The sequence below is a fragment of the Saimiri boliviensis genome, chromosome 2 (genome assembly GCF_048565385.1).
Source record: "Saimiri boliviensis isolate mSaiBol1 chromosome 2, mSaiBol1.pri, whole genome shotgun sequence".
NCBI classification, from domain to species: Eukaryota; Metazoa; Chordata; class Mammalia; order Primates; family Cebidae; genus Saimiri; species Saimiri boliviensis.
The window spans coordinates 47,098,484-47,122,288 of record NC_133450.1 but is presented as its reverse complement, the minus strand read 5'-3'; the positions used below and the strand labels follow the sequence as shown (position 1 = coordinate 47,122,288).

The 23,805-nt window shown below is 46.1% G+C and overlaps 1 protein-coding gene and 1 pseudogene across 4 annotated transcripts; one reads left to right on the top strand and one right to left on the bottom strand.

Annotated features, from left to right (window-relative positions):
- Positions 1-338: 338 nt before the first annotated feature.
- On the bottom strand, positions 339-14,304 carry DHRS2 (dehydrogenase/reductase 2). 4 transcript variants are annotated; one of them, XM_074389541.1, is made up of 10 exons: positions 8,746-8,812; positions 8,530-8,673; positions 7,305-7,482; positions 6,955-7,132; positions 6,372-6,473; positions 2,741-2,808; positions 1,793-1,844; positions 1,412-1,546; positions 1,072-1,127; positions 339-812 (listed from the first exon to the last, which is right to left on the bottom strand). In XM_074389541.1, the coding sequence occupies exons 3-10, from the start codon at positions 7,442-7,444 to the stop codon at positions 701-703; spliced, it is 843 nt and encodes a 280-aa protein (XP_074245642.1). In that variant the 5' UTR covers positions 7,445-7,482; positions 8,530-8,673; positions 8,746-8,812; the 3' UTR covers positions 339-700. The 4 variants fall into 4 exon arrangements, with proteins under 4 accessions (XP_074245642.1, XP_074245644.1, XP_010333229.1 ...); XM_074389543.1 differs by having other exon boundaries at positions 8,530-8,643; positions 8,746-8,802; XM_010334927.2 differs by lacking the exon at positions 8,746-8,812 and having other exon boundaries at positions 8,530-8,739.
- LOC101054143 (phosphatidylinositol-glycan biosynthesis class X protein pseudogene) lies at positions 9,919-22,076 on the top strand (annotated as a pseudogene).
- The last annotated feature ends 1,729 nt before the right edge of the window (positions 22,077-23,805 follow it).

The following is a 23,805-nucleotide window of genomic DNA, read 5'->3' as shown; positions in this document are numbered from 1 at the left end:
CAAGAGTGAAACTCCGTCTCACCAAAAAAAAAAAAAAAAAAGATTCAGTGTAACTGTTTTCTCTAGGTTCTCAAAGGCCTGTGTGGCCCAGAAAATGTTAAGAAGTGCTAGCCTTGGAGGACCCCTGGGAGAACTCCAGAATCTTTCCACTATCGCCGACCGCCATCTTGCTGAGCCCCCAGCAGGCCCAGTTCAGAGAACGGAGCACACGCAAAGCCTCTGTGAGGCACTGCACTCACTCCCACCACCATGTGTCTGTGACAAGCTCAGGGCAGCTGGCGGTAGAGGCCTTTCCACCATGATGCCCTGGGCTCCACTCTTCACAGATGCTTCCAGACTTGAGGATAAATTTGAGTTTATTTTAGGGGAAAAAAAAAACTTAAAGCACGAATTACAGAGAGAAGGAGCTAAGATCCTTCAGAGGCCTGAGCTTCTACTCCTTTCCCTTAAGGTTCCTTCAAAGCACCAGCCCCACACCAAGAACCCCACACATTGATTGGATCAGTCAAATCTACAACAGTCATGCAGAGAGATCCTAAGGAGAATAGTTAAGAGTTTTTCTTCTCCTTAAGCCTAGTATGAGTAAGCCCCCAAATTCTGGCAGAACAGCAGACTCTGTCTCCAGATCCAAATGATCACCTAGAAACCCCCTCAGGCTCCTGGGCCTGGGACCACAGCTGCACAGCCACCCCCACCCCTCTCAGAGCCGACAGGAGAAGCCGGCCACCACAATGTTCTCCCCCGTGATGTAGCTGGCATCTGGAGAGCACAGGAAGGACACGATTCCTGCACAGTCCTCCGGCTTCCCAATCCTGGATGGAAGGAGGACACAGTGTTAGGCATCTTTCACTCTGGTTCTGCTGCTCTGGGGCTCATGGACAATAGGTGGGAGTGGGCTCCATGGGGAACAAGGTGGATATAGCAAGGCTACTTGCACCTTCCAGGGCAGTGTAGACTCCAGGTTTTAGCAAAAGGAATGGCCAGAAGACAGGGAGGAATCTGCCCTTGCAATAGACTCAACTGCCCCTGCCCAGCCACACACGGACCACCAAATCTCCAAACCCCACTTGCCTCTGCAGCTGATGACGTTCACTGAAGGATTTCCAGAAAGCCTCATTCTCATAAATCTGGGCAAAGGGAAGAGATGAGAGTCAGTGCTGCTAAAACAAGGAGATGGACAGGGCCCCGGGAAGGCCACCAGGCAGGGCACCTAGAGCAGGTTTGCCCTTCTCAAAAGAAGCAGCATCTTCTCAGGATGGATGGACTGTACCGTGGCTGAGTTCAGAGGACAATAAGGACCTCAGTCATAGGCATGCTGACCTGAGGATTCAGTGACCCTTTTCTCCCTTAGCCACTGGGAAGGGTTCCCCTGAGCCAGACTGGAATATGGAAGATACACCCCAATCCTCACCACTTTGCTGAAGTTAGTCTTGATTACTCCTGGAACCAGGCAGTTTACCCGGATGTTCTTGGGGGCCAGCTCCAATGCTAGTGTCCTGGTGAGACCCAGCAGTGCTGTCTTGCTGATGTTGTAGACACCCAGCTCCTGGGAAGGGAATTGAGAGAGTGATTAGGATATGGGAGAGTGGAGGAAAGCAGCCACTGGGTTTCTCACCTACAGGGATCTTACAGGCCCAGCAGCCCTCCCACCCATGTGGAGACAAGCTCAGCCCAGGGCAGCAGGAGGATGGTGGGCATCTGTCCCAGGCATTTTCCCTGTGAGACTCTAAGGAAGAGAACAAAGTTACCCTTCACCCTACACCACTCAGGAGCACAAGGACCAAGCACTTACCACTTTTGGGATATAAGCTGAAACGGAAGAGACCAGGATGACAGCACCCCTCCTGAGATGAGAGAAGCACAAGAGAAGCTGAAGCTAATGACCTACCACTAATGGCGAAACTATCATGCGGTCATTAAATGATGCAACCCTCACAGAAGCAACATAGGTCCTGTTACTATCCCCATCTCACAGCTCAGGAAACTGAGGCTCAGAGAGGTTTAGTACCAGCCAATATGTGGCAGAGCTGGGATTCCATCCCTGTTTCTCATAAATACAGTGTCCATGCTCAGAACGCTTGTATTCTGCTTCCTCTCTTGCCAGGTGCTTGAAAAAGAGAGCAGAGTGGGCATGGTGAAGAGGCACCCAAGGCTAATAGTGAGTGCCTGCCTATCAATGGGTGACCTCTAAGGAGCAGATGGAGCAGGGGAGACCAGAAGTGACAGTCAGGAACTTTCCTTGTACTGAAGACAGCCCCTAGCCAGTTCCTAAGGGTGTGTCTATGAGGAGTACAGTCAGATCTGCAGGACCTGGTACACAGGCAAGGTCCCTGGAGACCAAGAGCGGGCATGAGGAGAGCTCTGGGATAGGCTTTTTCCTATGGGGAGGAACAGGGCTAACCCTGTCATGAGTTTTAAGTTGGTAAGAACAGAAAGCAGGGAAGGTGAGAATGACCAGCCCACAAGGTCAAGGAGCTAAAGCACAGCCTTGTCCCAAACCTGCTGATGTCAAGGCCAAGGAGACTATGCCTGGGCCCCTGGAATACTGCTCTCATTCTGCAGCCACTGGGATTGGGAATGGCAGCCTCACAGAGGTGAGGCAGGACAAGAAGATGAGGGATGTGGAGATCCCAGAGAGACCTTTTATGTCCTCCACCCACTACTGCCTGTTCCCGACTCCACTCCTGTGCCCACCTCAGGTCCCCAACTCCCACTGCTCCCCACTCCCACCCTGCAGTACCTCTTCTCCATGTAGGGCAGCAACTGGCTCAGCAGCAGGGCTGGGGACTTCAGGTTCACACTTAGGATCTAAAATCAGAGCAGAGCATGGGCGAGGGCAGAGAAACACGGTCAGCCCAGGTCCTGCTCTCATAAGACACATGGAGCTATATAATTTGTGCAGCAGACCCAATTTATGTGCAGATGTGAGAGACTGATCCCCTTCTCACTGGTGCAAGAGGTGTTTCCAATTTGCGAATGGTTTCATAGGCAGACAGGCTAAATCACAGACCTGTGAGCAGAGCCCTGAAAATGTGAATTGTTCGGGACTGACATGAGGAAGGGAATGTTCAGGCCTTTTAAAGAAAATGGGGCCAGGGGGCAGTGGGTCATGCCTGTAATCCCAGCCCTTTAGGAGGCCAAGGTAGGGGAATCACTCAAGGCAAAAGTTCAAGAACAGCCTGAGCAACATAGTGAAACCCTGTTTCTACAAGAAATTTTTAAAATAATTGGCCTGGTGTGGTGGTGCACACCTGTAATCCTAGCTACTCAGGAGGCTGAGTCAGGAGGATCTGTTAAGCCCAGGAGTTTGAGGCTGCAGAGCACCATGATCATGCCACTGCACTCCAGCCTGGGGGACAGAGTGAGACAACAACACACTGTAAGCAGAGGCCTCTGGAGAAAGACTGAAGACAGCCTGATGGGGGAGAAGCAGGTGCTAGGAGCAAGGGAGATTTCTGGAAGAGCCTCTTTTGTCTCTCTCTGCTTTCATTTGCTTGTGCTCTTGCCTTGTCCCCACAGAATTTAAGGCATACTCACAATGCAACAGGATAAAACAAATCAAGTAGGTACTATGCGTAAAGAAATGGAGAATAGGGCCGGGCGCGGTGGCTCAAGCCTATAATCCCAGCACTTTGGGAGGCCAAGGCGGGTGGATCACAAGGTCGAGAGATCAAAACCATCCTGGTCAACATGGTGAAACCCCGTCTCTACTAAAAATACAAAAAATTAGCTGGGCATGGTGACGCGTGCCTGTAATCCGAGCTACTCAGGAAGCTGAGGCAGGAGAATTGCCTGAACCCAGGAGGCGGAGGTTGCAGTGAGCCGAGATCGCGCCATTGCACTCCAGCCTGGGTAACAAGAGCGAAACTCTGTCTCAAAAAAAAAAAAAAAAAAAAAAAAGAAATGGAGAATAGGAAAAATCAGTGTAGAAAAATAAGAAAAAGCAAGAGTGAGGTTGGTGCCTACAGTTCATAGCATGTGATAAGGACCAAGCATTTATTCTATTATTCAGTCACAGAAATGCAGGCTGTGAGGGCCTACACATGCCAGTTATTGCAGACTTGGCTCTGAGCTTTCCTGTAGCCGCCACAAAGTGAGACACAACAGAGAACCACCACTCTGGGAGCTAGATGTCTATGCTGATCCTCCTTGTGACTAAAGTCTGAATCTGGGCTAAGTCACACAGATCCTGACACTTTGGAAACTCTGTCAGATGGGTCTGGGAATGGGGAGAAGTGAGAGAGGAACTGGCAGGAAGGATGCAGAGGCAGAGCCGGTGACCTAGGGCAGTCCAGGTGGGACTGATGTGGCACCAGGAATCCCTCCTGTGGGGATCTGTCTTGATGGAGGTCAGCTGCATCCTGTATCTCTAGGGAATGAGACTGCACATCTGCAACTGACCAGGACTGTCCACTGTTTTTTCCACTCCCCGATCCCACGCCCACTCAATTCCTTGGATGTGGGAAGGGGAAATACTTCAGCTGAATGTTGCTGTGGCCCACTTGATGACAGGTTTCCAGTGTGGGGGATGATCCGCCCATGACTGCAAGAAGTGGCCCACATGTCAGAAAGGGGGTACCAACATGAGATCCCTAATAAGAAGGAATTGAGGATTAGGTTAGCCCTAAGGGCTTCCTGGTCAAAATAGACTCCAGCTGGCCCACAGGATGTCTGTCCAAAATTCCATGTGCATCGGGCTGAGTGACGGGCTGAGGTAAGGCCTCTCCTAGACTCGGGAACAAAACCCAAGCCAAAGAAAAGGTGAGACTCCTTCCTTTGATGAAGAAAACTGCCCCATTCAAAAGTAAGGGAGAGTAGCTGTGTGTGCCAAGTAGTCCTGAGCAGAGAACTATTCATGAGCCTGAAAGAGGGCGCACACTGGAGAGTCACCGGGCCAGGAGAAGGATGGAGGCAAAGTGGTTGTGGTGGTGTAACAGATTACAAGTTTCCCAACCTGCTCGAGAGAAGGAGGGCTCTGCCTGGAGATGGCCTCAAAACTGGCTCAAGAATAAGATGAGTGGTAAGGAATTCTCCCTACAGGACTCCTACTGAAAACTGCATTCAGTTAAAAGCAGAGCATCTGGTAAATTCTAAACTCATTCTGTGACAATTTCACCTCCGAGGTGATGGCAGATGTGATTGGGGACAAGTCATCAATGATTTCTGTCCAGTGATGCAGAATTGCTCACTGAATGCCAAGTCCTTGGAGAACAGGGGAGAATCTGAGAAAGTAAGGTCAATTGTTGGCATGTGCCCCCAGATTCAGGAGGGATCACTGCAAACAGTTTCAGGAAAAAGAGTCATGATCCTGTGAACGGAGACACTAAACAGGAAAATGATTCAGGAGGGTTAGCAGACTGTCAGCAATAAAATCCCAGCTGTAAACTCACAAATGATCCTTTGGAGGCATTAAGAACATAGCTAAAGAGCCTGGGGAAGCTGCTCAGCAGGGGCTGCAGGGAGCTCAGATTTCAGATCATCTCTGAGGATGTAGCCAAGGGCACCCAGCCAAGGGCAGATAGAAGGGAGGGGACAGCCTGAAGATGATGTTGGCAAATGAGAGTGCAGGAGCTAGGGAAGGCAGAACACACTAAGGCCAGCAGGCAGGAAACGCTTCGACCCAGCGTTTAGGGCAGAGTGGGGAATGCTCACAATGGCAGAAAGAATGAAATTCACCACCATGCATTCTGGCAGAGAGAACAGAGAACAAAACACGAGAGTGAAAGGCATAGGAGTCATTGAGGAACAACTAAGCCCAAGATGGGCTTTAAGGCATTTCACAAGGTCTCTCCCAGACCCTGGCTGACAAGGTGGCAGAATCCTTAAGTGGACTTGCAGCAGACTGGGATGTCTGCGCCCCCAGAATGCTGATAGCTGGATCCAGTCCTGACAGCAGGTTTGTGTGAGACTTGGTGAGGAGGCCCCCTCCAGGAGAGACAGAGTCTCCGCAGGAGGCACAGGTCACCAAAGAGAAACACACTACCCATATCTGCCCCCACAAAAGGGTGGAACACATAGAAGTGCTTGACTCTTACAGAGATTCTGACTATCCATTCACAGCTGTATCTCTAGAGCCTGGAATGGTGGCACCTGGCACACAGCAATAAATATCTGCTGAATGATTAAATGCAAGAGGGATGAAAAGAATAAAGCAGAAAGTGTGGGGGCCAGATTTAAGAACGAACAAGCCAGAAAGTAGCATCCAGGCACATTCTGGGGGACAGCTGGCCAGGCAGGACTACCACCTGCAGCCTGCTTCTCCAGTAACCTCCAGAGGGAAGCAGAGAGTCTTGGTGGGCATAGGCATGTGCTGGAGCCTAGAACAGAGCTGGCCTCAGACCCTCAGCTGCCTCTCTGGGGAGCCCTCTCACCTTGTCCCAGATCTGCTCACTGGTCCCCAGAGTGCTCCCCACCAGAGGGTTGACTGCTGCGTTGCACACCAGGAAGTCAACGGCCCCACACTGCTCCAGGGCCTGCGGAGAAAGGCTTGGGTGAGTATGGAGATGGCCTGAGGAGGCCTCTCCCTCCCAGAGCAGTGGAGGTCGTAGGGCCTTCAGGCAAAGCTTGCAGAGCAGATGCTTCAGCCAGGAATGATTACAAGGCTCCGCAGAAAACCAAACTCAAGGAAAGTGACCTAGGTGGCCCAAGGGCAGGCTCCTGGGGCCAGTCCCCAAGGGAAGAAGGTCTCCTCCAGGAGTCCCTCTGGAGACATCCCTCACCCCCTTCAGACTCTTCCTCAACTTCTCCCAGGGCCTGGGGATAGGGTGAGCATCCTCTCACAAACAGGCCACTTTCCTGACAGACCTTCTGGGTGATGAGGTCGGTTCGGGCAGCCTGGGCACAGTCATGGTCTCAGGACACATTCTAGACCCCCACCTCCTCCCAGGGCTGAGCAGCGAAGGAAAGGTTCTTCATGTTCCCCTCTCTGTGTCCTTCCACTGCCTTCCCCCTCACCTTGGCCACCAGCCGCTCCCGGTCCTCAGCCTTCTCCACATGGCACACGGTGCCTGTAACACTCAGCCCCTCCCTCTGCAGCTCACCCACAGCCCGATCCACATTCTGCTGCTTCCGGCTGCTGATGACCACATGGGCCCCATCCTGGGCCAGACGCTGGGCAATAGAGAAGCCGATCCTATGGACAGAGTTGGAGGGCATGAGTCAGTGTCAGCCCCTCCCCACTGTCCTTCCTCTACCCAGCCCTGGAAATCAGCAAAGAAGGCTGGATCTTGCTCTGCAACGCTGAGTCCTTGTGGAAGCCAGGGACCCTGTGAGGGGCCAAGACCCATGGGCAATCCACCACTCACCCACTGGTGGACCCCGTGATCACAGCTACCCGGTTAGCCAGGATGCCCTTCCGGTCTACCACAGTGCTGCTCATCCTCACAGAATGCCTAGCATTGGGATAAAACAGGCCCCGTTGGCCCCAGATCACTGCTGGCAGCATGGTGATTGGTGTCTGGGATGCTTCCTGCTGAATCAGGCCTGGGAGGGAAAATCAATTTCACTTATTACTGATACAGTCAGTGAGCATGAAGGTAATCTACCCTGCCCCTTCCTCCAGACAGACAAGGCCAGCAGGTATAGAGATTTATTATTTTTCAACAGGAAAAGACAAAACTCTCAAAGAACGTGAAGACTTGTTAATTGACAATACCATTTTTGTTAATGTTAAAGGATAGAGAAATGTAAATGAAATCTCAAAACAGCAGGCAGGATGGGAGAAATGCCTAGAACAGTGGTGCCAATGGCTCTGGCCTCACACACGCCCTGAAGCGTGTTTACACAGCAGCACACCCACACCTGCTGCCCAGCTGACTGCCGCACGTGCCCGCTCCTGCCATTTCTCCACAAAACCCAGGACCATGACCACTATCCAGTACCTGAGAGCCACTTCTTTAGAAACAAGGAAGTTACTAGCTTAAGCAATCTAAATTTGGTCTTGCAAATGCAGTTTTTAGAACTGATGTAAACAGTTACATGCAACTGCACTTTGTTTGAGATCCTGTGCTTTGCTTCCCGTTTTATGTTCCATAACCCACAGATCAACTTAAAAATCTAAGTCTATCTACATTGAATGTTAAGTGTCTTACTCGTGACTATATCTAAACTATTAATACAACTTTGGCCTGAACACTCTCTCATGCTCATACAACTATTTCTTCTGCTCTATCTCGAGAAATCAAAAGAAACTGAATAACTGAAAGAGAAATGAAAATAGGATTTCAAACAAACACAGAAAATCTCAGTTCCCATTCATTTAAACAATCTCACTTGTTTAAATTACTGTGGATACATCTTCTATCCATCATATTAAAATCTTTAATCACAAATTTAACATACACACTTAAGGGAGAAAAACTACTCACTCAAGAACTACCTGAGGCCAGGCACCATAGCTCACACCTGTAATCCCAGCACTTTGGGAGGCCAAGGTGGGCAGATCCATTGAGCTCAGGAGTTTGAGACCAGCCTGGGCAACATGGTGAAACGTTATCTCTACAAAAATTAGCCAGGTGTGGTGGTACATACCTGTAGTTGCAGCTACTCAGGAGACTAAGATGGGACGATTGCTTGAGCCCAGAAGGTCAAGGCTGCGGTGAGCTAAGATTGTGTCACTGTACTCCAGGGAAACAGAGCAAGACCCTGTCTCAACAAACAAACAAAAAGAACGACCTGAGACTGGGTTGACTCACAATTCCACAGGCTACACAGGAAGCATGGCTTGGAAAGCCTCAGGAAACTTACAATTGCAACAGTAGGTGAAAGGAAAGCAGGCACATTTAACACAGCTGGAGCAGGAGGAAGAGAGAGCAAAGGGGGAGGTGTTACACACTTTTAAACAACCAGATCTCGTGAGAACTCACTGTCACAAGAACAGCAAGGGTTCAGCCCCCATGATCCAATTACCTTACACTAGGCCCCTTATCCAATATTGGGGATTACGATTCAAAATGAGATTTGGGCAGGGACACAGACCCAAACCATATCAAAGTCTATATGCCTATTAAAGGTGGAATGGATAAACAGATCGTGGTGCATTTCTATAATGAAATACTATAAAATAATGAAAATGAATGACCTGAAGCTACACTGAGCAATATAAAGGAATCTAAAAAAATATGTTGTTGAGTGAAAGAATTCAGACACAAAAGAATACATACTATGTGAGTCCACAAGTTTTACCTGTTGTTGAAACCTGTGGACTCAGTATGCAATCTTTTGCGTGTGACCATGTTGCTTAAGAGGCAAACAGGTAACAGAATATGTTGCTTAATTCTGTGTTGCTTAAGAAGGCAAGCAGGTAACAAAAATACAGCGAAATGCAGGGCAGTGATCACAAAAGTCAGGAGAGTGGGTATTCCTGGGGTAAAGCTGTGTGGAGGCACTTACAATTCAGAAGGGGAAAACAGGTTAGGCGCGGTGGTTCATGCCTGTAATCCCAGCACTTTGGAGGTCGAGGCAGGTGGATCATTTGAGGTCAGGAGTTGGAGACCAGCCTAGCCAACATAGTAAAATCTCATCTCTACTAAAAATATAAAAATTAACTAGGCATGGTGGCATGTGCCTATAGTCCAAGCTACTTGGGATGCTGAGGAAGGAGAATCGCTTGAACCCAGGAGTTGGAAGTTGCAGTGAGCCAAAATTGCACCACTGCACTGCATCCAGGGTGACAGAAAAAAGAAGATGGGGCAGGTGAAGCTCCTCGACTTCTGGGCCAGCCTCCATGGCCAGGTCCCGGGACTGCTGGACTGGGACATGGAGAATGACCTCTTTCTGGCCTTCACCACATCTCACCTCTCCTTAGCCGAGCAGAAACTTGCCAGGTATAAACTCTGAATTGTTAAGCCACTAAAATTACCCCTAGAGAAAAAACCCAACCCTGATATGGATGGTCCAGATTATGAGCCCAACCTGTGAATGTGGGTAAACCCCAACATCGTGTATCCCCCTGGAAAGCTGGAGGTCCCAGGACTTACGAAGAGGGAAGATCTGACAAGCACGCTCCCCTCCTCTCAGCCATTCCAGAAGGAGGAAGATGCCAGCTGCTCAGACCCCACAGGGATGGAATCGCTGTCCCAGTCCTCCAGCGAGCGGTCATCCCTCAGAAGCAGTTTGCCTTTTCCCCCAGCACCTGGGAGATGTGATGCCCTTCCTCTTTGACCTTTATCCCCAAGAAGAGAGTGCTAGCTAATGCTTTATTAAATTTACACTTAGCAGGAAAAAAAAAAAGAAGGGGTAAACTAAAGAGCTTCTAGGGTGCTGGCAATGTTGTATTTTATGAGTGTAAATACATACATTTCATAAAGTGATGCTTACATGGTGTCCATGAGATATATTATATCACCTATGTATTTGTATACTTTTTGTGGATGTGTTATAGTTCACACAATTTAAAAGTAAAGATCTGCTTATGGTAAATTTTAAAATTCAAGCAGTTTAAAACTAATTCAAAAATTAAATCATCCAGTTCCCTTCGCAGAAGCAAATTTGCCAGCATCTCAGATACTTTCTCAGAGATGTTCTATGCAAAAGGCTTTGCCTTAAATAAGCAAAAGCTTTCTGGTTTTAAACGTTCAATTAACAAAGGGCTTCCATGGAGTATCCTAGCCAGGAAGCAGAGGATCAGGAATGAGTGTTATGTGAGTTCCTTGAACGCAGACTATACTCCTCCCTCTGGGGGCCCAGGGCCTGAAACACAGGAGTGCTCAATAAGACTGGTGAGCTAATCAGGCTGGGAAAGTTGCAGGTAAATAGGACCTGGAAGACTGAGAAGATTTTGAAAGGGGCAGCAACAGGATAGACGCTCCTGTTAGGGGGAACAGGCTGAGAGGAGGAATGGAGCGTGTGCATGCCCAGGGTGTTTGGGAGAGAGCAGGGATTCCTATGTGCCTGGAGGGCAGAGAATTGCGGGGGCTCATGCCTGAGAAAGCAGACTGCAGTTCTGAATGACTCCACCAGGCTGGTGCTGATTGAAGCTCTCTGAAGGGAGGTCTATTGAGCCCGGCAGGTTAAAGCAGCCACATCCAGGCTGCTGTGTGGAGACCCGTGCCCTCAGGAGGCCCTTCGGAAGAGAAAGGTGTGCCTCTGTAGCTATGTGAAGATGTGAAGACAGGGAGAGGATCTGGCGTAGGAGACTCAGGTATGAAAATATTTTACCATGAACTGGAAAATGCCAGGGATGCTTGTCTAGGGGACCCTCTTTCACCCAAATCCGAATTTCCCAGCTCCACATTCATATTAGCCCAGAGGCTCCTGCCTCGCTCCATGTGGGATTCCCATTGGCCTGCCCTCCACTACTGTTATGGAAGAACCTGATCAGTTTCCTGCTGAGAGAGGGAGGGAGGGAGTCGTTCCAGCAAGGAGTTAGCAGGCCACTCAGGGACTTGGGGGTGTGCCTTTCTTGTGGGACGGGACAGTGCCAGAAAGGTGAAGAGAGGCAGGCTCTGGCAGCTCTGGGTCAAAGGGCCAACAGGTGTGAACTTTCAGGAGGCTCTGGCATGAGATGACTCTGTCTACAGACTTCGTCAGTTCCAGACTTGCTCTGGCCACTCCATCACCGAGGGACTCCTGGTTACTAAGCAACCCCTGCCTTACCTACTGCATCTCCCCTTGTTCCTTAGCAACCCTTGCATAATTCAATTCCCTCGAGTTAGGGGTCTATATCTATAAATCATAAGTGAATGGGTGCTGCTCAAGAATTGTGGAGAAATTTTTTTTAATCAAATATCAGTCTGTACTCAGTGACAAAATGCAGGCGACCAAATGCTCTGCTTTGGGAAGGAAGCCTTAATTTCCAGTTTGTCTATTCTGATTTTGTATTTCCAAAAACAGTCTTTGCCGGTCCTAGACGTCCTCCCTCTTTCCTCCCAGCTGTTTCCACTCTGCCTGCTGTTGCTCTCGCTTACTCTCTCACACGCCCTCTCTCCTTCCTTGCAAGGTCATATTTACAGCCTTGCATTTTGTGGAGACGAGAGATTTCAGCTTCTGATTGATCTACCTTTTCCAAACAGGACACTAGATTCTGAACACTGTTATACCCCCTGGGGAACTCCTCTCGCTCCCCTGTGAGCATAGATTAACCCTCTTTTGAGGTTGAGGGGAATCCAGTCTCCTTGGCTGGGAGGACAGCAGGAAAATGAGTACTCGCCTTTTGTCGGGACAGGACGCCCCCTGCTGGAAGACTGGAGTAACAGCACCTCTGAGAAGTGTTTCTATCTCAGCAAGTCTCGCTGTCCCCTTTCCGGCCTATAACTTCTCACTAAGCCCTGCTTGTCTGAACGTGCCTCAACGTGGTTTGCAGGAAAGCTGACCTATGTAATGAAAGGCAACTCTGTCTGACCTGTTGCAGGTAAACCATCTGCAGAGATGAAGTAAGGACTCCTCTGTCTCCCCTGCTTCCCCTACCCATGCAAAGCCCCTCTTGTGGCTGGGGGAATGGGAAGACTGAGCAGCTTCCAAGGCCTCTAGTTCACCCTTTCTCACTCACTCATACTTTCCCCCAGTCAGCTGGGCCGGCTGGAGCAGAGCTGACCACAGGTCCTGGGAGCTTAGGGTAGCCCCTGAGCCTGGCACTGCCCACTCTGATACCCCTTTCCATGCAGATCAATTCAGATGCCCAAATTTGGGGGTGGAGAAGCTGAATGGACACACCCTTAACCCACTCCCATCTTGGTTGTGGATGGTCTTCAGCACTGGTCCAAAGAGAGAAGGGAAAAGGAAAGGAACAGGGAAGAAAACAAAGATTGGAAGAGAGAGAATGAGAGACATAGAAGAGTTAGAAACATTGAAAATCAGAAAAGAGAGACTAATGTAAACTGGAAATAGAATTCGAAGTTCCCCAACCGACTGAATGCACTTCCTCTTGGCAAAGGGCATTCCAAAGTCAACCTAATACCTTTTTTTTTTTTTTTTTTTTTTGCCCAGGCTGGAGTGCAGTGGCACAATCTCAGCTCACTGCAACCTCCACCTCCTGTGTTCAAGTGATTCTCCTGCCTCCGCTTCCTGAGTAGCTGGGATTACAGGTGCATGCCATCTCATCCAGCTAATTTTTGTATTTCTAGTAAAGATGAAGTTTTGCCATTTTGGCCAGGCTGGTCTTGAACTCCTGACCTTGTGATCTCATGATCTGCCCACCTCAGCCTCCCAAAGTGCTGGGATTATAGACGTGAGCCACCGTGCCCAGCCTAAGATAACAAATTCTGACCTGACTCTAGTATAGCATCATATGACAGATAGCAGGTCCTGAAAGAAATTGAAGTATTTTACACCAAAATACATTTCTTTGACATTTTTTGAAATGGCCCTGCAAAACTATCTCTTGTGAGGAAAATTTACATTCTATAGAAAATCCCCTTCTCTTTCCAGGTCTTTTCCTGATCCAAGAGAGATTTAACTAAGAGTCTGGTACCTTTTAGGGTATGATAAAAGACATTTACAGTCTATTCTCTATGAAGCCTGCTGCCTGGAGGCTTGATCTAAATAAGAAGAACGTTGGCTTCCACAACTCCCCTAATCTTAACAACAAACGTTTCTTTCTGTTGACCTCAACTCTTTAGGAAGAGCTTAACCCTTTCAACCAATTGCCAATCCGAAAAATCTCTAAATCTACCTATGATTTGGAAGCCCCCACTTCAAGATGTCCAGCCTTTCTGGGCCAAAACAATATAATCCTTACATGTATTGATTTATATCTCTGCCTGTAGCATCTGTTCTCCTAAAATGTATAAAATCAAGCTGTAACCCAACCACCTTGAGCATATATTCTCAGGAACCCCTGGACCTATGTGATGGGTCATGGTCCTCACATTTGGTTCAGAATAAATCTCTTCAAATATTTTACAGCTTGACTCTTTTTCATCAGCACTAAGGAGATGTTAACAGAAGACGTGTGATCTTGAGAGCAAGTCTGTTCCCCTCCCTCGCCTCCATCTGTATCGCAGTAAAATAAGGGGTTGACTTGGGTGGTCCTAAGGGCTCTGATGGCCCCACGAGCTTGGTAATGATAATCAAAGAAGAAATAGACTGAGCTGCAGACATACAGCCAGGAAGAAAGAAGCATCAACATAAAAAGTAAACAGTAGGCAGTTCCAGTCATTATAGACCCAAACACAAGGCAGGGAGGCAGCTCCAGCCTGAACCACATCCTGCCTGCCCTAGGCAGTGATGATGCTGGCCCAGGCTTACCTGACTGTGTACCTGTCTGTCTGGAGCGCTAGTCAGGAGCCCTCTGTCAGGCAGTCTGCAGCTGAGTGTGAGGATGTGAGTGAGCAGCAGGCTGGATTTAAGGCTCTGCAGATTCTATCTTACCAACTCAAAGATTCCTAGAATTTATGGCCCCAGAATTCAGAAAGATGGGAGGAGTGTTTCGGAAAAGGCCACACCCATGGCTGGGGAGGAAACCTGGTGAAGGTGCAGGACCTGTTGTCTGAGTAATATTCTGCAGAATGCTGCACATACCACTTAACAAGCATAACCGGCAAAAAAAGTCCAGCTGCTTGCCACTTGTGGAAAGAAGTCAAAATGATAATAGTTATGATAGGAGGGAACAAGATTTCTTTATTATCCATGCTAGCAGGGGAAGAGTGGAAAGCAATTCCACTCTTCAATTTGTGGAGGGAACATAGGGGTTTTCAAAGAAAGGGTTTGGAATGCAGAATACGACCAATTACATAGTATTGATAATATAATAATTATTATTTAAATCATTATAACTAGGCTCAAACACATTTTTAGTAATCAAAATAGGAACCATTACAATCAACACATTTTTGCAAATGAGAAATAAGTTTGTTTATTCCTGTAGCATAAAAATTCATGCTTTGGGATTCAGTGAATTCTTGGAAAGCATTTTCTGCATCCTGCTGGTTGTGGAAGTGTTTTTCCAGCAGAAAGTTGTCGAGATGCTTGAAGAAGTGGTAGGCAGTTGGCAAGAGGTCAGGTGAATATGACAGATGAGACAAAACTTCAAAGCCCAATGCGTTTAACTTTTGAAATGTTGGTTGTGCAACGTGTGGTTGGATGTTGTCGTGGAGAATTGGGCCCTTTTGGGCTGCAGGTGTTGCAGTTTTCAGTGTATCTCATCAATTTGCTGAGCATTCTTCTCAGAAGTAATGTTTTTGCCAGGATTCAGAAAAGCTGTAGTGGATCAGACCAGCAGCAGACCACAAAACAGTGACCAGGACCCTTTCTTGGTGCAAGTTTAGCTTTGGGAAGTGCTTTGGAGCTTCTCAGTCCAACCACGGTGCTGGTCATTGCTGGTTGTTACATAAAATTCACTTTTCATTGTATATCACAATCCAATCTTAATCAGTTTGACCATAAGGTAAGATTTTTATAAACCTTTTATAACTCTTTACAATTTTCTGTTAAAGAACAGAACAATGCTCTAAGAAAACCATGTTGTGCTTTTATTCCAATGTCCAATTTGTGGATAAACTGAATAATGTCCCTTCAATTTTTAGCTACTATGTTCATACACAGAATTTCTTTTATAAGATTAGTCTTCCACAGACCTTCTACAACTTGCTCAAAACTTCAGTTTTATTCTAACTTAAAACTATTATTTAACCCTCTAAACTAGGCAAAAATATCTATATTCCATGCCTTCTTATAATGTTTTACCGAAAGTACTTTCTATTTTCCTCATATACCTTGCATGTAAAACTGTTTTTCAGCCAGATGTGGTGGCTCACACCTGTAATCCTAGCACTTTGAGAGGGTGAGGTGGGTGGATCTGAGATCAGGAGTTCAAGATCAGACTGGCCAACATGGTGAAATCCCTTCTCTACTAAAGATACAAAAAGGTAGATGAGCATGATGGCAAGCACCTGTAATACCAGATACTTAGAAGGCTGAGGCAGGAGAATTGCTTGTTGTGGTAAGCTGAGATCACATGAGCCTGGGCAACAGGGCAAGACTCCATCTCAAAAAAAAGAAAAAAAAAAAGCACTTGTTTTTCCAAACATGTTACACAGTTAACTCAGCAACTTTTACTTTTGGTGAAAGTCCTAGTAAGTAAGCTGCTCTAATTATGTGCTAGGTTTGAAGCCTAGGACACCAGGCAGAAGTGCAGATAAGGTTTGACTTATCACAGCTAGGGACTTGCACAGCTAGGGACATGGCTGATTCTGTATGTTAGCAGACCTTGCTTAGAATTCAATAGCTCTAAAGCAGGCAAGTTGTACCGTTAAGAGTAATGGTAATTGCTTATGACTTTAAAGCATTTAGTAGACCTACTAACTTTTAAAATTATTTAACATTTCTTTCATAAATTCCCTTTCAGAAATCTTTTTACAACTCACACAAACCATTTACAACATTCTTGGACTTTCTGACTCGTCCTAAATGTCTCTTTTCCTAAACAACCAGTCATTTTACTTTAGGACAAGAATTTACTATTCAAGAACCTTTCTCATATAAAATCTCTTTTCTTTATAACCTTCCTCACCAAAAATACCTCTTTATCTTTATAACCTTTGAATTAAACAAAAGTAATTTTCCTTTGTTATAAAGTTAAGGGTTGTACTGCATATTGCTGCATGAGTCCCGTGAAAAGGGAGCAGATAAAAAGATTGTCTACATACTTTAAAAGTTATCCCTCTCAAGAGATTGCTCAGTTAGTTTTTTTTTTTTTTGTTTTTTTTTTTTGGCTGGGGCTTGTTTGAGTAAGAGTGGGCTATTTCTAAACCCCTGAAGTAGGAATGTTTAGGTTGAAGTTATTGGTTAAAGATTTAGGTAGCTTTTTGGTAGAAATAGGGCTATTATAGGGAAAGATGAATTCAAAGATTGAGTAAATATTAAGACATCCATCTTGGAAAGTATATTTTTGCCCCAAGGAGATGTGGAGTATTTAGACATTACCAGAGATTGGTGAGAGAATGGTAATTGGTTCCTCAAGTAGTATAAAGGTGTGTGGATCCCAACAGGATTTGGAGAAGAATTGCTTAGACAAGGAGATTAGCACAGAGTATGCAGCTCTTAAACTCAAAAGGGAAACTTTAAATTTTACTTGCCACCTTCACAGTTGCCCTTGGCTTTGTCCTGTTGGTGACAATGTCTGATTTGGAAACAAGCTGGAATGGAGAGCCCTTTCAGCTCAGGGCCAACAGGGGTTGGGATTCTGTCTCAGGGGCCCTTCAGCCTTCAGGACAGTCCCATTTCCAGTGGTCAAGCTTGTAGCAGACAGGGCAAGACATGTGGGCCTTTTTCCCATTTATCCCATTGAGGCAGTTTGCCTTCCAGTGACCTGGCTTTCTGTACCAATGGCACTTACCTGGAGGATTATCCTTAGGGCAATTGGGAAGGGGCTGGTGGGCTTGCAAAGCAGCCAATAGTTGAGCCTGCCTCTAGTCCCTGCATTTCTCTTTCTCCCTAGCCCTGTCCTCCTTATTCTGCTCTCAGTTATAAAAGACTAAGGAGGCTAATTTGAGGATTTCCTGCATAAAGGCACTAAGTTCTAAGGGCTGACTTTTGTAATTTTTTTCCAGTTTATTTTTAGACTAAACAATATTTTAAAGAAAAACTAGGTTTTTTTTTTGTTTTAAGGCTTAGGAGAATGAAACTTTTTCCAGTTTGGCAAATGCATCCAAGGGGCATGTCCTGTGGTCTGGAGACACAATTACCCATCTGCAAAGTGAGAAAAGAGGAGGAAAAAGTAAAAAGATGGCACCCTTTCTTACTTTTCTATTATCCTGAATAGGGTGTCTCCCATTTGTCCTTAGGGTTCTGGAATAAATTGGTCTTACCATGTACCCTTAACCTTGGTCCCATCTTATCACAAGTACCCACTTGTGAACAGAGGAGATGCTGGAGTGAACAGGGAGCCCCCTGTTCATCCTTGGGGTTCTGGAACGAACTGATCTTACCGTGGACCCCTAACCTTGCCTTTGTCTCTGTTCTAATGATAATCTGTTAGCCTAGGACCAGCCTTCATCTATGTCCTGTGGGTCTCTTGCTCCTGCAGTCTTGGGCTGGCCTATATCCTTGTCTCATGACCTTATAGTGACTCTTGCTCAGAACATTCCAGCAACAAAATGATTCTCTCTTTTCTCAGAGTCCCATTTCCCATGTTCTTTAAGTAGATGAGAAGCCCGGTTTTCAGCTAACTGCTACAAGGGGCTGGACTTCCCTCCCTTTTAATATGACCTTGAAGGTCTTGATACATCTTGACAAGGGCGTGGAAGTGATTAGCAAAATGGAGCCTACAGGAGGAAGTGGAAGGAAGCAAGGAATACTCAGGGAAAGCCTTTTTATGTTCACAAAAATATCAGCCCTTGGATTTGAGAGGGGAACATTTATTTGCCCTCTTGACATAAAAAGTAACCCCCACAGGACTTGGAGCTTGGGGTAAGGACACACAAATGGCAAAAGAAGAATTTCCCTTCTCCCAAAGGAGTGCTAACTCAAAAAATAAAATTAAATTAAATTTAAAAAGCAGAGTGAGGTCCTATGCAGGCAGATAAACTGCTTCAAAAGCCACCAGAAAACTTGGCCCTGGGGTGTAAAAGGAATGGAGAGCATATGGTAAGTCATAAGGAGCTGGCAGAGCCAGAGTTCCAATTAATGTCTGTCCCAGCCATGAGCCGGCAGACAGGGGAAGGGTTGGAAGTCATCTGTGCTGGTAGAGTAAAAACAAGTATAAATCTCAGGGGATAATCACAAAGAGAGCCCATGTCTTTGCTGCTGAACAGTTGCAGCAAGAGCTGGGGGCACACAAATAACAGGGAGTGTGTGTTTTAAGGCAGAGAAAACAGTAACATAGCATGCGAAGTGAAACCAGAGAAGAGACAGACTTGCCCCTGAGGCGGACAGTCAGTGGGTGTGCAAGGCCATTTCAGAATACACACGGGGAAAACAAGAGAATAGACAGTGCAGATTTTTTGGAAAAGAGTGGATTTTAGTTGACAAAGCAGAGGCAACCCCAGATATTGCACCATTTTAGGCTTTAGCCCTGCCACTCTTGTGAGCTTCCTCACCTGGAGGGCCATTACTGCCTCAGATGTACTCAGTGCAGACTCCAAGGACCTTCCCACCCCCTGGAGCCACCCGTCAGGGTGAGCTGAGAGATCAGCTGGGGTAGCAGAGCCTCTGTGGCTGAGAGGAATCATTCTGAGGGTTGGCTATTAGACGGGAGAGTGAAAGGAGAGAAGGAAACTGCATATAGGAGTTGAACACCTCCAGCTGAAGAAGGTGAGATGCAGAGATTTCTTACCACTAGAAAAGGTAACCGAGCCACATGGCACCAAATTATGTTAGCAGCAGTGAATCCATACAGGTCTGCAGCAACCTCAATTCTTGCCTCCTCAGAAGAAAAAATTCAACTGAGGGACATAAGGCAGAATGAGAGACCAAGGCAAGTGTTAGAGCAGGAGTCAAAGGTTATTAAAAAGCATTAGAGCAGGAACTAAAGGAAGTAAAGTTCTCTAGAAAGAGGGCCAAGTGAGCAACTTGAGAGGTCAAGTGCCAGGTTTCACCTCGGACTTGGGTTCTTACTTATTGGCATTCTGCCCATGCAGTGGCCTCCCAGCACCTGGGAGGGGCTACATGTGCAATGTGTTTACTGGAGTTGTATGCATGCTTACTTTAGGCATTCTTCCCTTACCAGTTGAGTGTTTCTAGAAGGTCATATACCAGTTAAACTCCGCCACTTTGCCTCTTGATGTGCATGCTTGAGTTCACTCACTCAACTCCTGAGATCTCATGTGGAAGCTGCTGACCACCAGCTTCAGGTGTTTCTATAAACTGGGAGATGGCCTTTCCCTGGCACCATCTGTGGCCAATTATTATTTTAGAGACACAGTGTAACAACTGATATTTCTGCTGTGGGGTGGGGAGTCCTCTCCTCTGCTCACATCTGCCTACCTATTGCAACAAAGCTTCTAAGGAAATATATGAGAGAGTATGGTGTGTGCTTAACAAGTATTTTGGTAAATAAATGTGCAGTAGGTGTGGGAGCATAGCGTGGGAAAGGAAAGGGAGCAGAGGTTCACGGCACATTCTGAGATTGTATTTCCGAATGAAAGGTAAAACATACACAGTTTGTCTCAAAGTTATATCTTGAGACTGGGAGGAGGAAGAGGGAAAGGAAAAGAAGGAAAAAAGCACAAAGCAAAGTTTGAGGACCCATTCTTGGCAGTCTGGCTGTCCCTAAAGATGCTGTCACATGATAGAAACAGATGGACCCATGAGTCCACAGCCCCAAACTCAAGCAGGCTCCAGACCCCACTTCATACTAGGCATCCAGTACACAAAAATAATGAAGACATAGTCCCTACCCTCAATAAGCTTATAGAAATAAATAAATATCAGTCTAATGGAGAAATCAGATAAATGCAATGCAGGGATACATGTCAAAATAGAAGTAGGTCTAAGGTTCTATGCACCCCAGTAAAGCATAGTAAAAGCCATGGAGATCACTATGGGATATTTCAGAGGAGGTACCCCTGCAGTTGGATAAATAGTTCTGGAGCTCAAGACTGAGCGATAAGGAGAATGATTTGGGGATTATTGGTCATAGGTAGAAGCAGCCTCATTAAATGGATGAGCACTCCCAGGAGCATGAATAAAGCAAAATGAGAAGAGAACCAGGATTTAGAACTGTGGGAGCCAGCCTCTAGATGGCCTCTGTGATCCCTGCCCACTGGCACTCGCACCCGTGTAAGCTCCTCACACCACACCAGAGTTGCCAGAGGTAATGATCCATCATGTCCGAGGTTAGGATGTAAGAAACGGAGCGTTCTGCGCTCGCTTGCGCGCTCTCTCTCTCTCTCTCTCTCTCTCTCTCTCTCTCTCTCTCTCTCTCTCTTGCTCTCTTGCTCTCTCTCTCTCTCTCCCCCTGTCTCTCTCTCTCTGTCTCCACTCTGGCTCCATATTGGGAGCATCCCTATTGCAAACCCATGTGGCAAAGACGTCACTCCTCCACCCTACAGCCAGTGAGGAACTAAGGCCTGTTTGCTCAATCATTTGAGTGAGATTGGAAGCGCATCTCTCAGCCCCAGTCAAGTCTTGAGACAAATACAGCCCTGCTGACAGCATAGCTGCAACCTCATGAGAGATCCTAAGGCAGAACCACCCAGCTACACTGTTCCCAGATTCCTGACTCTCAGAAAGTGTGAGATAACACGCTTTCAACCTGTTAAGTTTTAGGATAATTTGTTATGCAGCAATAGATAACTAATATAGGAATCTTGGTGAAAGGTAACCCATTGAAGAGACAGAGCAGAAAATTCTAAAATATGAGACATTTTAAAAATAAACCAACCACAATTAAAATAGTATTGTGCTTCCTGCGTCCGCAGCTGGCTCCGGTACTGTCGGCTTGGGTGGCAGCGATTCGGGCGGTTGCCTGGCTGTTCCTCAGGGCAGCAACCTGGCTCACACGCGGCCGGCCACGGCCTTCACTACCCAAGCTCTGACGCCGGCATAAGGGCCAAGTGTTCTGAAATTACTCTGAGACGAGAGGTTTTGAAAGATGGTTTCCACAGAGACCTTTTAACAAACGTGAAGTTTGGAGAAGGCATTGAGGACTTACAGAGGTGCCGACTCTTAATTAAACAGTACATTCCTACAGGACTTTTTGTGGAACCATATGAGTTGGCTTCATTACGAGAGAGAAACATAACAGAGGCAATGATGGTTTCGGAAAATTTTGATATAGAGGCCTCTAACTATTTGTCCAAGGAATCTGAAGTTCTCATTTATGCCAGACAAGATTCACAGTGCATTGATTGTTTTCAAGCCTTTTTGCCTGTGTACTACCGCTATCATCGGCCACATAGTAAAGATGGAGAAACCTTTACTGAGCCATATTTGTTGATGTATTGTGAGACCAAGAGTTCCAGATTTTGAAATGCTGGGCCCACCCAGAAGTGGCAGCTCTTTGTGCTTTGGAGAATGAGGATATCTGCCAGTGAAACAAGATGAAGTATAAATCAGTATAAAAGAATGTGACTCTGCAGGTTCCAGTGGGACTGAATATACATACCTCTTTAGTATGTTCTGTGACTCGGCTCATTACAATCCTGTGCTCTACTTTGATCCTTGTAACAGTTTTCAAATATGGCCATTTTTCCCTATAAGTTTTATGTAGTTAAATGCTTCCTAGAAACTTAAATAAGATCTATTCTGATGAGAGGTGTTCTTCTAGAATTGAGCTAATAACTTTTATCGTTTGTCTTCATTTGTGGCCAAAATTATGTTTACTAGAGGAAATCTGGGATCATTCTCAGCTGATTCCAAAATTTAGTGCTCTATTGCATAGATCCTCGGTAATCCTCAAGCATCAAATGCCATATGAGGAAACTTAATTCTGCTAAATTGGTGTTTATTTTGTGACAAGTGACTTTATCTTCATTTGGGATAGAAAAATTATTTCTTTATATAGTAGAGACAAATTATTCTCATTTTGTGAATACTTTCCATTTAAGCTACAAATTGTGAAAACCATACATATAAGAATAAAATAGGCCAGGCACAGTGGCTCACGCCTTTAATCCCAGCACTTTGGGAGGCCGAGGTGGGTGGATCACCTGAGGACTGGAGTTCGAGATTACCTTGGTGAAACCCTGTCTCTACTAAAAACACAAAAATTAGCTGGGTGTGGTGGTGGGTACCTTTAGTCCTAGCTAATTGGGAGGGAGATGTGGGAGAATCACTTGCACCTGGGAGGCAGAGGTTCCAGGGAGCCAAGATTGCACCACTGCACTCTGGTTTGGGCTATAGAGTGAGACCCTATCTCCAAAGGAAAAAAAAAAAGAATAAAATCACTTGAGATGAAAATCATGTTTATTCAATTTTTTTTTTTTTTTAGAGAAAGAAAGAGAAAGTAAAAGGGAGAGAGAGAACAGGATTCTTGCTCTATTGCCCAGGCTGGAATGCAATCTAAAAATAGGTAATAAAAACCTCTTTTATGCCAATAATTGTACTTAACAACGGAGACAGGAAGGAATAAGGGAAGAAAATAGCAAACAAACAAACAAACAATATTTCATTTAAGTCTGTGAGGTACTATGCAAATGCTAAAGAGTGGTTTACTTCCAATTATGTAGTCACTTTCAGAATAGGTGTAATATGATACAGAGAAAAATGTATGTTCTGTAGACCTGAGGTGGTGAATTCTATAAATATTCACTAAGTTTGCTTATTCCAGGTCTAAATTCAGATCATAGATGTCCCTATTAATTTTCTATCTCAGGCCGGGCGCGGTGGCTCAAGCTTGTAATCCCAGCACTTTGGGAGGCCGAGGCGGGTGGATCACGAGGTCAAGAGATCGAGACCATCCTGGTCAACATGGTGAAACCCCGTCTCTACTAAAAATACAAAAAATTAGCTGGGCATGGTGGCGTGTGCCTGTAATCCCAGCCACTCAGGAGGCTGAGGCAGGAGAATTGCCTGAACCCAGGAGGCGGAGGTTGCGGTGAGCTGAGATCGCTCCAGCCTGGGTAACAAGAGCGAAACTCCGTCTCAAAAAAAAAAAAAAAAAAAAAAAAAAAAAAAAAAAAAAATTTCTATCTCATTGATCAGTCAAATATTAACAATGTGGTGTCAAAAACTCCCACAATTATTGTGCGGGAGTCCAGGTCTCTTTATAAGTCATTAAGAACTTGTCTTATGTATCTGGGTGCTTCTATATTGTGTGTATATATATTTATGATCATTAACTCCTGTCGTTGCATTGATCCTTTTACCATTATGTAATGTCCTTCTTTGTTTCCTTTAGTCTTTGTAACTATTAAAGTCTATTTTGTCGAAGACAAAAGTTACAACTCCTGGTTTTTTTGTTTGTTTGTTTTTTGTTTTTTGTTGTTG